The sequence below is a fragment of the Bos grunniens genome, chromosome 4 (genome assembly GCF_055505025.1).
Source record: "Bos grunniens cultivar Pamir isolate PY7600 chromosome 4, Bosgru_T2T1.0, whole genome shotgun sequence".
Classification (NCBI taxonomy): Eukaryota; Metazoa; Chordata; class Mammalia; order Artiodactyla; family Bovidae; genus Bos; species Bos grunniens.
The window spans coordinates 54,157,468-54,175,000 of record NC_141168.1 but is presented as its reverse complement, the minus strand read 5'-3'; the positions used below and the strand labels follow the sequence as shown (position 1 = coordinate 54,175,000).

Here is a 17,533-nt window from a genome sequence, read left to right as displayed (position 1 = left end):
GAAATAATGCCCCCTGGTTAATTTAGTTAATGAAACCCCTTTGACGGCTCTTTCCATACCACAATTATTTCCCATTTTTAGATATCTTCTTTCAGCAGGAAAACACTAGCATCATAACCTAAGAGTTGTCAAGTTTACATCTCAATGCAAAAATGGGACTGCAAATCACCTAACAAAGAGAGTACTAGCTGTGATTCTCAAACCAGCAGCATCAGCAACCTGAAAACTTGTCAGAAATGCACATTCTCAGGCCCCATTCCAAACTCACTGAGTCAAACACTTTGGGAATGGGGGTGATGCCCACTAAAGTTCAAGAACCACAGAACATCAATAAAGGATTAATGAAACAGAAGTCAAATTACTGTGAAACTAATTTAGGAGATATCGAATTAAAAGGAGTTAACCAAATTTCTTTATAAAACTTCCTGGGCTGCAGAACTCTCTCTTCTAGGAGAAGCTTATGGGACCAGTGTTTTCATATGATTAAACTCTCAAGGATCCTGTCCCAAAGCAGATTTTGTTCCGTGGGGCCTGAGGGCTAAGGGCACACACCGGAAGTCAGATAAACTTAAGTGTGAACCTGAGCTCTCAAAGCATGAGTAATGGTAGTACAGGAGTAGTAACAGAACAGCAATGATAATGATCCTGCTGCCAGTTCTTTTCTGTTTATAAAAGGTATACACGTATTACCATAAGAAAATATATGACAAAACCAATTCCTACGAGCCAGATAACCAACTTTTAGTGTATGGGTATTACCTTCTGGTCTTTTTTCCTTATAGGCACATACATACACAAATTTGGTAACAAAATTACCAAAACAAAACCCGTACCACTGTATACTTAATTTTGTAGTTTCCAGTCTGTCCACTAGACAGACTTCCTGAGGACAAGAGTGGTTTTCACCTTTGCATTCCCAGTACCAGAAAGCCTACCTAGCTTACTGCAGCTGGCATTGAATATTTTTTGACTGAGTGAATAAGAAGAATCAGATACACAGACTGTGCATGATAATAAGAGATGAGTTTAGGTTTCTTCCATGCTCAGTTTTAAAGCCAGCTAAACACAAAAGATATCTCTAAGTCCTGTGCATTGGCCTATAAAAGTTCATTGTCACACTTTCATAATACAGGAAATACTTTTTCTAGTGCTTGCCACATTATAAAGCTACTTTCTTTAAAAAGCCTTAAGACATTAAGTATGCGGATACATAGCAAAAGCAAGAAAAATGTCAATAGAATGACAGACAATTTGGTCCCCAAAGGACCTCAATTTTCTGTGGCATAAGCTTGTCAGATTTCTCAAATTCCTCTAGAGCTCCTGACTCCGAAAGAGGAAGACTGCTTTCAGAACACCGAGGAATACTGCTGACAGAGCTAGTTTACCACCCCCTCTGAAAAAAGTGAAACCACCTCCTCTGAACAAGCAACAGCATGTGCCTTTCTACGAGTCTCATTATGACTCTCTTCAGCGCACTAACCTGCAAGAGGATAGGCCTCCAGGCTGCTGTCTTAATCATTTGTTCTTACACAGCAAATTTAATTACCCTTTTGGAATTTGTAAAAATGGGAATTGTCTGCATTAGTATATTCAATTCCAAGGCAAGGACAGAGTTGTTTTCTTAAGCTTCATTATTCTTTAGTCTATCCTGGAAACTGAAGCCCAAGAAAATGAAAGATGAAGGTCATAAAACAAGCTTTATTGACCTCAAGGTAGAATTTGTTCTCACCATAACCAATGACCCTTCCAAAAATATCTAATATATCAAAAGTGAATGCAGCTAACCGTGTCCCTGATTGCTTTTAAGAATTTTAGTTAGGCCCTTTATACTAGCTTTTTAAGAATACTCTTCTCCATAGATATTAAAGGAATCTCCAGGCTGAGGTTCTGTCTTCCTAGTCACCTTTCTCAGTCCATGTAGCTTGATACATGCATCATACAAAAAATGAGTAGATTCTTCTCCTGTTCTCATCCTTGGTGAATACAGAATCCATATTCAAGATTCAGTACAGTCTGTCTCACGGTCACAAATAGCCTAAGAACTCCTTTTTCTGGTTCTTCTTGCATAAGACTGGAATTTCTACTAACTAGCTTCCACTTTCCACTTTCATGCATTGGAGAAGGAAATGGCAACCCACTCCAGTGTTCTTGCCTGGAGAATCCCAGGGACGGGGGAGCCTGGTGGGCTGCCGTCTATAGGGTCGCAGAGTCGGACACGACTGAAGCGACTTAGCAGCAGCAGCAGCAGCTGTTACTGTGGATTACAGTTAGGTTGTACACAAAACTTAGGATCTTTGACTCATTTATACTTCCTGATTTATATACAAAAACAGAAAACATAAGAAGAAAGAAAATTAGATGGCTAGCTACTGTCTACTTAATTTTTAAAAGATTTAGACTAAACCAAAAACACAGGAAATAACCAACTTTTTCATCTTTGTTCAATCACTTCTCTACATTCCTTGGACAAGTTACATTTCTCCCATGTTTAGAAGCACTGATCCTAATAACAAAGCTTCCTGAATGCTGTCCTTTTCCTAAGAATTGACAATTTGAAGACACAATTAACCACTATATCCCACTTTGATAAAGTGAATAACATCTAAAACATTTAGTATCATTCAAAACCTTTTCCAATCAGATAATTTAAGATTAAAGAGTTGATAAAGTTTAAGGATAAATTTAAGCATTAATTTTAAAATTAAATTTCTCCTTTATTTGAAGTATTTACACACTCAAGTATCCTACTATAAATCTATCACTGATTAAACATTGTGGGTATTCTCAGGCTTAGTGTCCACACATTAGAGGACGGTGTTACTGCAGGGAGGGATTGGCAAGAAAAAATTTTATTAACCTTTCCAATGTCTCCTATTTTTAACTTTACAACTACCCCAAACCCTCAACATGAAGAGCTACCTGTTATTATGACTCCATTAAATTCAAGAAGAGACAAAACTAATATATGATAACGTTGTTGTTCAGCTGTGAGGTCATGTCTGACTCTTTGCAATCCCATGAACTGCAGCATGCCAGGCTTCCCTGTCCTTCATTATTTCCTGGAGTTTACTCAAATTCATGTCCATTGAGTGCTGATACCATCCAACTATTTCATCTACGATAATAGATGATATAATAGATGATACGATAATCTATGATAATATTTTATCATAGATAATAGATATAGGTAATAATAGAAATAGGTAATAGTAATCATCTCTAAGAAGTACCGTGAGAATGACTTGGAAGGAGTTTAAGAGAACTTTTGGGGATAAAGAGAGTGTTTCCTACTTTTGACAGTGTGTTGGTTACACAGTGTATTGTCAAATCTATTTGTCAAAACTCTTTAAATAAAATGTAAATTAGGATCTGTGCATTGCAACATATGAAATGCATGTCCAGTCACTTGTTGTATCTGACTCTTTGAAACCCCATGGACTGCAGCCCACCAGACTCTTCTGTCCAGGAGACTTTTTCAAGCATAAATTCTGGAGTGGGTTGCCATTTCCTACTCCAGGTGATCTTCCTGACCCAGGAATTGAATCCGTGTCTCTTGTGTCTCCTGCATTGGCAGGTGGATTTTTTAGCACTGCGCCACCTGGGAATAAGTAAAAATACAACAAATGCAGAATTGGAATTCATCTAACTTCTGATGTTCATCTCCAAATAACCAAAGAAATTACTCTATGTTTACGAAATGCAAATGAGTCAGTGCTTGTGAAGTCACTTTTCTAATCCACAAATTACCACATAAAACAGTATTAGTTCTATATTTACAGAGATACTAAAAGTGGTCTGTAATATTAAGTATTCCTCTTTTAAGTTTTCTCTTAGGAAACTAACGACACTTCTTTACATGGCAAGATGGTGGAAAGAGTGAAACATGTGAATTAACTGAGATTTAAACGTTACCAGAGGCACTGCTTTCGAAGATGCACTGCTTCTGAAGATGTGTTATAATAGACAGGAAATCTGAAAAATTCCCAATCAAGACCTTAGAGGTCTCAGACCAGAGCACGCCAAAACACCAGCACAGCAGCATGCTCCTTTACCAAATGCCATGTCATCCAGGTTGCCTGAGATGCAGTAAACCATACAGCATAAAACGCTAAGGTTTTCGGATACTTCCCTGGAGAAGTAGCATATATTTAAAAAAACTGACCTGCTTTAACTTCACACCATCTCCCACCACCCACAAAATATACTCAAACTGATCAACAATGTTTGCAGCATTTCAAATGCTTATGAAAAAACAACTATTAAGTACAGCATGATTTTATTTGTAAGACAATTTTATGATTGCCACATTTGCATAGTCCACATTATACCTACTTTCTTTGGCTCAACAGTTCAGTTTACATATATTTACTTTACACAAGTAAAAATATAACATCTCTGAAGCAGTAAGTTTTTATATACGATTTAAATATAGAATAATTTTAGTGATCATTAGCTGTGTATTCAAATACCAAATGTACTTGAAAACACTGAATTTACAAAATTTTACCTTCTGATTAACACAGTACAGGCACTGTAAAGCTTAATCCAGATATTCAAGGGAGATTCATGGGAACAGAAAACACATACATAAAAACTAAGACTTGGGTTTTTTTTTTGCAAAATCTGAGAAGTTGAGAAAAGTAAAGGACATGGTCTTCCTGAAGAGGGTGAGAATGAGAAGAGGGATATGAGTCTTAAATGTTTTAATTTTTGATAACAGTTCAAATGTTAAAAATAAAAAGATAAGATTAAACCTCACAATACCACAAAACAAGATTTATTTTCATCCTGATTTTAGAGGTGAAAAAACTAAGGTAAGGAGCGGTTAGATAATGAGGTCATACAGTGTGGATGGACTCAACCCAGGCAGCCTGACTCCGAAAACCCAAACTCCTCCCCATGATCACAGAAGACAGCCTTCTCATTCCGAGAGTGCATTCCATCTCCTTCGCTTCGGTGACTGATGTGTGGATAGGCACACAACTTACATCAGAGTCCTCTTGCTACAGCTGGAGGAAAACGTTCCCTTCAGGCCACTCAGATGACATGTAGATGGAAGTAACCATAAGCCAACAGGCCATCACCTTAAATAAAGCCTCTACACAATATAAGAGGATAAAACTAGGTAACAAGCAAAATGAAAACTAGGGTGTGGGGGTGTGCATGCAGAGTACATCATGAGAAACGCTGGGCTGGATGAAGCACAAGCTGGAATCACGACTGCCAGGAGAAATACCAATAACCTCAGATATCCAGATGACACCACCCTTATGGCAGAAAGCAAAGAAGAACTAAACAGCCTCTTGATGAAAGTGAGAGAGGAGACTGAAAAGGTTGGCTTAAAACTCAACATCCAGAAAATTAACATCATGGCATCTGGTCCCATCACTTCATGGCAAATAGATGGGGAAACAATGGAAACAGTGACAAACTATTTTGGGGTGCTCCAAAATCACTGCAAATGGTGACTGCAGCCATGAAATTAAAAGACGCTTGCTCCCTGGAGGAAAAGTTATGACCAACCTAGACAGCATATTAAACAGCAGAGACATTACTTTGCCAACAAAGGTCTGTCTAGTCAAAGCTATGGTTTTTCCAGTAGTCATGTATGGATGTGAGAGCTGAACTATAAAGACAGCTGGGCGCTGAAGAACTGATGCTTTTGAACTGTGGTGTTGGAGAAGATGACTCTTCCAAGGTGTTTTGAGAGTACCTTGGACTGCAAGGAGATCTAACCAGTCCATCCTAAAGGAAATCAGTCCTGAATATTCATTGGAAGGACTGATGCTGAAGCTGAAACTCCAATACTTTGGTCACCTGATGCGAAGAGCTGACTCATTTGAAAAGACTCTGATGCTGGGAAAGATTGAAGGCAGAAGGAGAAGGGGACAACAGAGGATGAGACGGTTGGATGGCATCACCAACTCAATGGACATGAGTTTGAGTAAACTCTGGGAGGTGGTGATGGACGGGGGGCCTGGCATGCTGCAGTCCATGGGGTCACAAGAGTCAGACACAACTGAAGTATGCATGCACATACAGAATTTCTCAATTTCAGCTCCACTGATGCTGGTTCCTGAACTTGGTCCTTTGAGTCTGTGAGCTATTGTAGGACTTTTCCTAATAATTTGAAAGAACCAAACTTCAGACAAACTACAGTTGACCCTTGAACAATACAAATTATAACTGTGAAGGTCAAATACATGGACTTTTTTCAATAGTAAATTCTCCAGTACACCATGAATTCTAGCAAACTCCCAAGAGTTAGAGAAGGACAAAGGAACCCTGCAAGTGCATTCTACTGGGTGGAAGAGTCGGACATGACTTAGCGACTGAACAATGACAACACACCATCTTCAGTTTGGTTGAGTCCTCCATTCCTAACCATGGATACAGAGGAATGGCTATTTCAGAGAAGGGCTACAAATTAAACTGGACTGCCCAGAGCATCTGCACCCCAAACCCCCATGACATTCAAGGGTTGGCTGAATATAAATCCTCTACATCTTATCTAGTTGACTCCACTTTCAAACAGCTAGATATCCAGAGTCTACCAACTCTTCACCAACTTCACCAACTTTAGTGCCACGACTCTGTCCAAGACATTTATCTCTTGCCAAGGGTTTTGCACCTTTGCTTGACTCTTGCTCTCTAGGGTCTACTCCTGCATGGTGCCCAGAGCAATCTTTTAAAAGCCTAAGTCGGGTTATGTCAATCTCCTCCTCAAAAAAACTCTGCAATGTCTCCCCATCTCTCTCTAAAACAAAACTCTAAAAACCACATCAATGGTTATAAGGCAGTTCATGCCCCATCCCAGTCCTTATCTACAACCCCTTGCACTCCAACTACACTGGTGTCGTAACTACTCCCAGAACACACCGGGTATGTTCATTACAATCACACCTAAGTACCTTTCTAGTTACTGTTCCTTCACCAGGGCTTCCCTGGTGGCTCAGATGGTAAAGAGTCTGCCTACAATGCAGGAGACCCGAGTTTGATCCCTGGGTCGGGAAGATCCTCTGGAGAAGGAAATGGCAACCCACTCCAGTACTCTTGCCTGGAAAATCCCATGGACGGAGGAGCCTGGTAGGCTAGTCTACGAGGTCGAAGAGTTGGACACGACTGAGCGACTTCACTTCACTTTTTCCCTGCATTTGCTACTCACCTAGAGATTCTTCATGGCTTGTTTCTTCAGTTTCTGCTTGAATGTCACCTTATCAGAGAAGTTATCCCTAAAATCCTATTTAAAATAAAAACAAGTCTATACCCCACGATCTCTACCTTTCCACTCCAGTTTTTCTGCATCACATTCAAAACCCTCTGAAACACTGTATACTGATATTTTACTTGTTTGTTTACTGTCTCCCCCAAGCATAATATAACGCCTATGACAGTGCGGACATTTCTCCACTTCTATATCCTTAGGACAGTGCAAGGCAAAGTAGGTCTTCATCAAATATTTATTGAATGAGCTCTGGAATACTGGGCAATCATTAAAAATAATGCTATAAAAAATTTTAACATGATAGAAGAAACTGATTAAGTAGAAAGAGCATTTTATCAAAGAATATGTAACCAATGCATCAAAAAGGAAATCACAAGGGAAATTAGATAATATTTTTAACTGAATGTTAACAAAACACTTCAAAAATTGTGGCATTCAGCTAAAGCAATTCTTGGGGGGAAATTTGTAGCCTTAAAATCTTCTATTAGAACATCCAAAAGATTTAAAAATCAAAAGAATATATAAGAATGACCTCCAAATTTTCCATCTAAAACATATATATGAGAAAAATAGCCATCAACATTTTATTCTGGTTATTTCCCATGGTGATATTACAAGTGATTTGCAATTTCTTATATGTGCCTTTCTGTATTTTCCACATTATAGCTTTCTCTAATGAACATATATTATTTTAATAATAAAAACATTTTAAACAACTTTTCTTTGTGCTTTAATTGTAATCACTGGCCTCCTGCACTGCCTGTCTCTTAAAATTCTTGCTCCCCAAAATCCTATGCTTGTGCCTCAATTTGTATCCATCCCTCAGTAATATTAACCACTGTTCAGCTTCATTTATAATATGCAAATTGACAATTTCTCAATTTTTTTTTGTAATGTCCTAAATTGGAGACATATTTCCAAATGCTTAAAAGATGCTTCTAGATAGAAATCCTCAAAATTTAACAAGCCTAAAAGGACTCATTATCATTTCCTATAACTTATTATTTTCTTCTTTATTTTTAATATTGGTTAATGACATCACCACACACCCCAGTTCCCAACTCTATCAGTTCTATCTTAGAGAACTCAAGTGTATAACCAGTTGTAACCCTGACAACTACAATGGCCAGCCCCTAGAAAGGGCTCAATTCACATTTATTAAAGCATACTTGGCATCTACACTATTGTAACTTCTTCAAAGTAAACAGTAAATTCAAAAATATGGTTAGAACAGTTGCATGTTTAGCTGGTTAACCTAAGTCTATCATCAGTGTGGGCACACATGATTCCTGCCTCCTGATACTTACACCTTTCTGTCATTCCCTCCCCCTTGAGTATAAGCAGGCCCTGTGACTTGTTTATAACCAATGGAACGCAGCAAGGACCATGGGCTGAGTGTCATTACGTGTACATATTTACATGAGAGTGTAGCACCGGCCCATCTTGCGAGTCTCTCCTTTGCTGGCTTTGAAGAAGCAAGCTGCCAACAGCTTAATAACCATGAAGAAATGAATTGTAGTATTTAATAAGCAGCATAGAAAACTACCTGCAACTGAATACAATCATAACCTAAGCTATTTCTGAACTCTGTTCATACAAAGGGCATGTTTGCTCCAATTTCTAAACACTTCAGTAAGTGGAGAACAATTTAATTCATTAGTAACAACAGTCAGTATATACATATAAGTAAAATTAATTAGGAAGTATTTTGCTACATATAGCAGTTCCTATACTTCTTTTTTAATCTATTTACTAATATACCCAATTGTGCAGATACCCAGAATACATAGTAAGTATAACCTTAACACAATTCTTATAAAAACCCACAACTAATTAGTGGTATTGGTAAAGAAAATAAATAAGTGGTTTCCAGGCAAAGTAATCCAATTGGAGAGGACTGGGGGACTTGCTGGAGACACTGCTGCTGCTGCTAAGTCGCTTCAGTCGTGTCCGACTCTGTGCGACCCCGTAGACGGCAGCCCAGCAGGCTCCCCCATCCCTGGGATTCTCCAGGCAAGAACACTGGAGTGGGTTGCCATTTCCCTCTCCAATGCATGAAAGTGAAGAGTGAGAGTGAAGTTGCTCAGTCATGTCCGACTCTTCGTGACCCCATGGACAGCAGCCTATCAGGCTCCTCCGCCCCTGGGATTTTCTAGGCAAGAGTACTGGAGTGGGGTGCCATTGCCTTCTCCGCTGGAGACACTACCTGTTAGTAAAACAACGGAGCATGTACTGGCTTTGCAGTCAGCAAAGCATCAAAAGTACTTAGGTCAGGCAGCTGCTCTCTTATCAGATGGTGCCCACTGCAACACAAACCACTCCCCGCTTCGGCACCTGCTCCATCCTGCAGGCAAGAAAACTTAAAATATTCCCAAAGCAGAAACTTTCATGAGGGAGCACATACTTTAGCATAACAAAGTATCGAGTGTTTAAGGATTATGTGAGATTACAAATGAGAAAAATTAACCACAAGAGTTCTTGATTTCTGGGGGGTGGATGCGGGAGGAGATGGGTGACAGGATGGTGGTTAATTAGTCATTTTTCTGAAGCAGACATTTCTCTTCTACCACCCTGTAAGTTTTCAACTGAATAAAAGAACAGTCAGGAATAGAAAGGAGATTAATCACAATATCCCCAACTCAAACATTCTGGTACTAAATACTGGTAAGTAATAGTGACTGAGCATAATTCAACAGTTAATTAATACAGATAATCTAACACCTTAAAACCCACATCCGTCCTGAAGATTGAGAAGTTGGCCTGCTGCTGCTAAGTCACTTCAGTCGTGTCCGACTCTGTGCGACCCCACAGACGGCAGCCCACCAGGCTCCCCCGTCCCTGAGATTCTCCAGGCAAGAACAGTGGAGTGGGTTGCCATTTCCTTCTCCAATGCAGGAACATGAAAAGTAAAAGTGAAGTCGCTCAGTCGTGTCTGACTCTTATCGACCCCACGGACTGCAGCCTACCAGGCTCCTCCTTCCATGGGATTTTCCAGGCAAGAGTACTGGAGTGGGGTGCCATTGCCTTCTCTGAGAAGTTGGCCTAGAACTACAAATTTTAACATATTCAGTTTTAAGCAATGACAAACTTCTTCAATAAAAGGAAGCAATTGTTCCTAAGTAACAGGAGGCACCTGAATTACAATCACAAACCCAAACTTAAACCAATCAATTAGGAGGTGACCAAAAGCAACCCAGTACCATCAATAAATAGTCTAGATTAATTCATCTGTCTCACTTCCAGACTCAGAGATACAAGAGGACCCCACATGATTTCTCTAGAAATGATCTCCACTGACTGGCATAATTTTATAGTCCAATTTACCTTCGATATCCTTGCTAGATCATTAAACACTATTTTACCATCCATCATAATTGATGTTACAAACATTAACAACTTGTAGTGAAAAAAATGCAGACATACACTAAAGCCAGGAAAATCCTAAGATACCATCAAGTCTTCAATATTAGACTATTCCCTTAAAGACCTGTTTTTAAACAAAGGTGATTAAACAAAAAAAGGCTTTTGTTCACTGTAAAACTTTTGTTAAACTCAGCACTCTGAAAATAATAAAAAAAGAAACCTACTTGATCTAAAAATTCCTGTATGTTTTATAATCATACTCTGATATACAACTCAGTTCTAAGAAATTCTAGGAAAATTCTGTAAACTGAAATATAAATTAAGTACCTCTCTTCTATTTCTCTAGAGAGAATAAGAGCGAATATAGCCAAAATACATGTCCCAAAGAGAGCAAAACATAAAACCAACACAGAAAACCTCATTTAATTTGGTAATTCATTACGATGGAACTAGTTAACAATTCACCTTACCAGACGTCTAAATTTTTTTTAAGTGATATTGTTTAGATTTTCCTTTTCCATAAGGGAAAGATAATTTTGTATCTGATTAGTACCGTATTTTCCTATTAGGAAACAGTAACAATACAAACATCGATTAAAGTTTTATAAAATTACAGAAATAACTTTCCACTAATTTAGAAATAATCCTTCTCTCAACTTTCAGATGGAGTTCCTTTTTATTTGCCCAAACATCTGCACAATTTCTAACTGAATAAACTACTAAAAAATTAAGTCAACATGGAGTAATAATGAAGTCCAGTTTTAGATTCACGGACTTCCCTGGCAATCCAGACATTATGACTTTGCCTTCCAATGTGGCGGGTGCAGGTTCGATTCCTGGTCAGGGAGTTAAGATCCCACATGCCTTGGGGCCAAAAATTTTAAATGTAAAATAGAAGCAATATGTAACAAACTCAATAAAGAGTTTAAAAATTTTTTTTTAAAAATAAGATTTATCATCTGGTTCTCTAAATCTCAGGATGATGACAAACAGGGTTCTATTAAGTTTCCCTGATGAGCCCAACTACTGAAATACAGGTAAAAAATCTCATTAAAGCAAACGCTGCTAGAAAGATGCTTTTCCATCAGTTAGAAAGAAGTGTATTCCATCTCCCAGTCTTAAGTAGGATTTACGGTACTGGCACTTTGATCTGTTCGTGTCATTTAGAAAGAACAGGTAATTTCTCTGATTCTCTTCCAAGTTTTCTCAACTAGAGTCCCTCATCTGAACTACCAAACACAAAATTATCCCAGTGACTGTTTTCTCAAATTTCCTAAGAATGATACATGGCTAGAAACATTCCAAATGCACAAGAGAATAGTTAACTAACTGCACACAACAGATACTTTTAAGCCATTGGGGCTCCATTCTCTACAGAGACTTGGTTAGGAAACACTGCCACAGTTCTCAGTGTCACTGTGCTTCCACTTAGGCCCCAATCATGCTAACCCCTAAAATACTAAAAACGGCTAACGTGTACAAATCTAAGAACTCAGAGAAGAAAAAAGATAAATGCTTTACTTAATCCAACTTTCAGCAACTAGATCTTCTCCACCTGCTATTTCACTAAGAATTAATAGCACAGGTGTCAAATATTTGCCCCCACCCCCAGATGAAACACTTTAAACCCATACAGATAAACTTTTTTAAAAGAAAAAAACAGTCCTTTAAAAAAAGTTAAGCCATCAGTATACCAAAGAAGTTACTAATCTGATAAGCCTTTCCCTATTCCCTTTCTTTAGCAAGCTGTTAGACATAACTACATGCAAATTTTAATCTTAAGATAAATACATTTTTTTAGGACCAGCTTAGCCTTTATTCTTGCCACTAATCTCCCGTTCTTAAGAAACTGTCTTTTGTTATTCTTCAGTGTGGTACTACAGGACCTTCAGCTGTGTTAGTTATGAATCACAAATCACAGTACAGTCAGCACTAGTTCTTTTTCTCAAAAAGAAATGTTTTAAGGGCCCCTTAAGAAAAATCAGTATTTTTAGTTACAAAGAAAAAATCATTTTATAACAAGTAATTAAAATAAAGGTGATTAAAGAGTTGTTTTATATTTTGAACATGCAAAGCGGTATTAAAAAGATGGGGGGAAAACTAAACACGTCCCCTCCATTTTTAATTTGTACGAATGTGAATATTGATAGTACAGAACATCAGAGCAATTACATTATTGAACATTTCACTTTACCAACTGCCTGCTCAAATTTCTCACATTTATAAACATGAGTAAAGGAAGCAGAGAAATAGAGAAAATGGTGTTTTCACTATTCACCTGTGCTCAACTGTAACTGTAGGTAATACCATGATGTATAAAGAAAGCAATGATATGGAAATGTTTATCTTCTATTGTCTGCATCTCTAACCAGATTTAACTGCTACTCTTCATGAACTGAGAAGGGAGTGTCTTAATTCATTTACCATTAACTGTTCTGAAGCAAAGTAGAAACCATAAAACACAACTGAAGAAGTCGAATTTGCTTTCCTCAGATCAGGGGTACCCCTCCCCCGTTTCTATCAATCCAAAAAGACATACCGTTTTGCTACTAAAATTTCCATTTTTCACAAGGTCTTTCTTGAACCCTAGAGAGCACTGCTTTTCAAAAACACCTGGGCTTTTACTGCATCTTGTAGGCAGAGTTGTAATGATTATTGGTTTCCTTCCTTAAGAAACAGTTCTCAATTTTTTAATGTTCTGTCCAAATTAAGCAGAACTCACATTAATCATTATCTAAAGCAGCAGTTTACTGAGGTTAAAAATATACTTTTTATTAACACATTCACTCAATTAAAGCATACACAGTAGGTGGGACTACTGACACAAGACATGAGAATTACAGCTCTACAGTAAGTTACTCCAAAAGCGATAACTCTCTCCTTTTTCAAACACTCATCTGTTCATTTGAGACTCTGACTTTTGGCCTTTAAAAACCGCTCACCACTCGAGTCACCAGATACAACTACATTTAGCAACGGGTCCCGACTTCCTGCTACTAAAAACCACAAACACCAGCTATTGCGTTTGTTTTTAAAACAATATTTGCTCCCTTCACCTCCGGGAGCAAACAAGGGCTTTCTGTACGAGAAAGCCACGAAGAGGTGAGGGTGCACGCGGTGTTCAAAAACCAAACACTGGGGTCCCGCGGTAGCGGCGCTGCAGGGGTTAAGAGGCGCTCTCTCCCTCTCTCTTTCCCTCCCACCCCAAAGAGGGTGACCCGGCCCGGCCGCACGGCGAACCCCCGGCGCTCGGGCTGAAGGAGAAAAGGAGAAGGGTAAAAATAAGCGCAGCCGCGGCCCACGTGCCGCCTGCGGGAGGCAGAGAGGGAAAGGGCCGTACCTCCAAACATGTGCGGCGAGAGGTGAGCTGGTAAGGAGCCGATCACCAGGCGCGGCCCTCCGGGACCCCCGCTCGCCGGCCGGTCCCTGCCGCCGCTGCTGCCGCCGTCCTCCGGGCTGCTGTGAACCGAGTCCTGCGAGCCGTACGGGCCGCTGCTGCTGTTGGGGATGCTGAAGGTTGACTGCGCCGCCCGGGCCCCCGACGCCACGGTCCCCACGGCCCCGCCGAGGGAGCGGCTGCGCGGGGCCGCCGAGGCCGCCGCGGCGCCGCCGGAGGCGCTGGGCTGGTGCGCGCTGGGCACCTGAGCCGGAAACCTCCCAGCGGCTGCGGCTCGCGCCCCGCCGCCCGCGGTCCCGTTGGCCCCTCCGCTGCTGCTGCTGCTGGAAGGTAAATCTGAGCCCGAGTACGCGCGGGTGCGGCCGTTAGCAGCGGCCGGCCCGCTCTGCTTGGCGCCCATGTCCGCCCTGCCCCGGGCCGGGCCCGCGCACAGTGCCCGGAGCGCCGGGAGGGCGGGAGCGAGCGCGGGAGCGAGAGGGCAGGGCCGAGGCGCGGAGGCCGGCGCAGAAAGAAGCCCGCACGTCCAGGGCCGCCGCCCGGCGCCCCAGGGGGCGGTCGGCGCCCGCCGCGCTCTTCTAAGGGGTGACGAGCGAGATCGACGGCCTGTCTGGGGACGCGGGAGACGAGGAGAGACGGAGAGGAAGGAGGTCCCGGCTCCCGCGGGCGCCGATCGCTGGCTCCGGCGGGAGGGGCGGCTCAGGTGGCTGCGCGGCTGCCGCTGCTTTCGGTTCTGGTGCGCCGCGACGGGCCGCTGCCGCTCTCTGCCGCCGCCGCTGCGCTCTGCGCCCGGGCCCTCGGCACCGCCTCCTCCCGGGCGGCCGCCGCTACCGCCGCCATCCTCCTGCTCCCACGGCGGCTCGCGGGTGAGTGGGAGGTGCCCGCCCAGACTCCGCTGGGGCCACCTTCCCTCCTCCCCCAGCCACCCAGCTGTTATTAACTGAGAAGGAGGAAAAACGGGTGGCGCCGGAGGAGAGGACGCAGGAGGAGAGGGAGGGGCAGCGCGCGCTTCCCGGCAACCGTCACCGCGCTCCCCCAGAGAAGGAGGGGCGGGGGGGTGGGTAGGGTCTGGACCACGAGGTGGGGGTGCTCAGAAGGGAAGGAGGTACTGCGGCCCTCGCACCGGAAGGCGGAGGAGCAGCGCGGCCCCAGGGTGCGCCCGAACCCGTGTGTTTGGGTCGCGCGCGTTGACCCCGCCCCCACCCCCTGGCGCCGCCCGGCGGATTGGCTCCCACCGGCCTGGCCCCGCCTCCCCCCTCGCTGCGGCCTTCCCGCTCCCGCCCTGTCTCGCCTAGGTGCCTTGGTGGGGTAGGTGCTGCCACCCGCGGATTCGGTGATGGACAGGTCTCTGGCCCCGCCCTCCCCTGCAGGGCGCGCCCCCTCTCCACCGCGGGGCCTGCGCTGATTGGAGGGACGGAGCTCCTCCGGACGCCAACCAGAAGGCGGCCCCTCCTCCTGCACGTGGCCCTCGGACGCTGGACCTGACGGTGGGTAGTCTTCACCTTTTTACAGCTGGGGCTGGGTGTGTTTCGGTCCTGTGTCCCTAGCCATTGCGTTTGAGTGGGTGTCGACCTTCCTCCTTGATGTTACTCCGAGTGCGTCTTTTAAATAAAGCAGAAGCTCACCAGTCTGATAATAAAAGACTGAAAACAAAAGAAAGAACCTAGGAGGCTGAAGGCAACTTGATCTGAATTAGATCTATCCCATTTAAACACTCCGACTGTGGAGAAAGCAGAGTTGATAGAACTAAAGATAATCCAACATGATCTTCAGCTGTAGAGCAAAAACTGCGGCACAGAGACAGCTGCAACCGATTTATAAGACCTGGGGTCTAGGTCTGGGACCAAAACTAAGTGATATAAGCAATCATTTTACCTTTGTGGACTTTAGTTTCCTTACCTGGGATGTTTGTATCAAATCTCCACAGCACCTGCTGCTTTAAAACCCTGTAATTTCGCTAAAATGTCAATTACTACTAGGTTGGTGCAAATGCAATTGCGGTTTTTGCGTTGTTTAAATTTTCCATTTGATATTGGAATACATTCTTAAGTATGATTGTGCTGTACATCATTTTAATGCACATTTCTTGCTTTATGTTTTTGGCTGACCTATTGTTTTTATTTATTTCAACTATGGAAATCATGTTAGAGAAAAAGCAAATTCAAGAGATTTTCCTACTCAAGTTTGCAGAGACAACTCACAACAACACATTTGGCCCAGGAGCTGCTTACAAATGTACAGTGCAGTGGTGGTTGAAGAAGTTTTGCAGACTAGATAAAAGCCTGAAGATAAACATAGTGGCTGCCCATGGAAAGTTGAGAATAACCAATTGAGAGGCTTACAACTACATGAGAAGTTGCCCAAGAACTGAACATCAGCCATTCTATAGTTGCTCAGCATTTGAAGCAAATTTGAAAGGTGAAATGCTCGAGAAGTGGGTGCATCATGAGCTGACCAATAATGAAAAAAAATCATCGTTTTGAAGGGTCATCTTCTCTTTTTCTACATTAGGTTCTTCTCTTATTCTCTATCAGATTGTGATATGTGACAAAAAGTGGATTTTATATGAGAACCAGTGATGACCAGTTCAGTGGCTGGACGGAGAAGAAGCTTCAAAGCACTTCCCAAAGCCAAACTTGCACCCAAAAAAGGTTACGGTCACTGATTGGTGGTCTGTTGTCCGTCTGATCCACTACAGCTTTGTGAATCCCAGCCAAACCAACACATCTGAGAAGTATGTTCATCAAATCAATGAGATGCACCAAAAGCTGCAACACTTGCAGCTGGCATTGATCAACAGAAAGGGCCCAGTTCTCCTTGACAACACCTGACTGCACATCACACAACCAACGCTTCAAAAGCTGAACAAATGGGCTATGAAGTTTTGCATCATCCACCATATTCACCTGACCTCTCATCAACCGACTACCACTTCTCAACCATCTCGACAACTTTTTGCAGGGAAAATGCTTCCAGAGCCAGCAGAAGGCAGGAAATGCTTTCCAAGAGTTCATCAAATCCCTAAGTATTGATTTCGATACTACAAGGATAAACAAACTTATTTCTTGTTGGCAAAAATGTGTTGATTATAATGGTTCCTATTTTAAATAATAAAGATGGGCTTGACCCCAGGTATGATGATTTAAAATTCATGGTGTGAAACTGCAATTATATTTGTATCAACCTTCCAGAAAAATATCTATTTCTGCTTTATTGACTATGCCAAAGCCTTTGACTGTGGATCACAATAAACTGTGGAAAATTCTGAAAGAGATGGGAATACCAGACCACCTGACATGCCTCTTGGGAAACCTATATGCAGGTCAGGAAGCAACACTTAGAAGTGGACATGGAACAACAGACTGGTTCCAAATAGGAAAAGGAGTACGTCAAGGCTGTATATTGTCACTGTGCTTATTTAACTTATACACAGAGTACATCATGAGAAACGCTGGGCTGGAAGAAGCACAAGCTGGAATCAAGATTGCTGGGAGAAATATCAATAACCTCAGATATGCAGATGACACCACCCTTATGGCAGAAAGTGAAGA

The 17,533-nt window shown here is 42.1% G+C and overlaps 2 protein-coding genes across 3 annotated transcripts in view; one reads left to right on the top strand and one right to left on the bottom strand.

Moving 5' to 3' along the window:
* Window positions 1-14,850, bottom strand: part of ZNRF2 (zinc and ring finger 2) — a 91,552-nt gene extending 76,702 nt beyond the window's left edge. The window contains exon 1 of the mRNA XM_086396454.1: window positions 13,929-14,850. Within this exon, the coding sequence (XP_086252580.1) occupies window positions 13,929-14,385 (457 nt within the window). The 5' untranslated portion in view covers window positions 14,386-14,850. The remainder of the gene's footprint in view (window positions 1-13,928) is intronic.
* Window positions 14,384-17,130, top strand: LOC147374161 (uncharacterized). Of its 2 annotated transcripts, none has more exons than XM_086396460.1 (3): window positions 14,384-14,848; window positions 15,353-15,469; window positions 16,166-17,130. In XM_086396460.1, exons 1-3 carry the CDS (start codon window positions 14,384-14,386, stop codon window positions 16,313-16,315), a joined length of 732 nt encoding a protein of 243 aa, XP_086252586.1. In that variant the 3' UTR covers window positions 16,316-17,130. The 2 variants fall into 2 exon arrangements, with proteins under 2 accessions (XP_086252586.1, XP_086252587.1); XM_086396461.1 differs by having other exon boundaries at window positions 16,133-17,130.
* The last annotated feature ends 403 nt before the right edge of the window (window positions 17,131-17,533 follow it).

Excerpts from the sequence above, each read along its gene's own strand:
- LOC147374161 (XM_086396461.1), top strand. The coding sequence starts at position 14,384 with ATGTCCGCCCTGCCCCGGGCCGGGCCCGCGCACAGTGCCCGGAGCGCC. Across the intron at positions 14,849-15,352 it reads GCTCCCACGGCGGCTCGCGG|GGCGCGCCCCCTCTCCACCG; the intron begins GTGAGTGGGAGG and ends CCTCCCCTGCAG. Across the intron at positions 15,470-16,132 it reads CTCGGACGCTGGACCTGACG|AAAAAGCAAATTCAAGAGAT; the intron begins GTGGGTAGTCTT and ends ATCATGTTAGAG.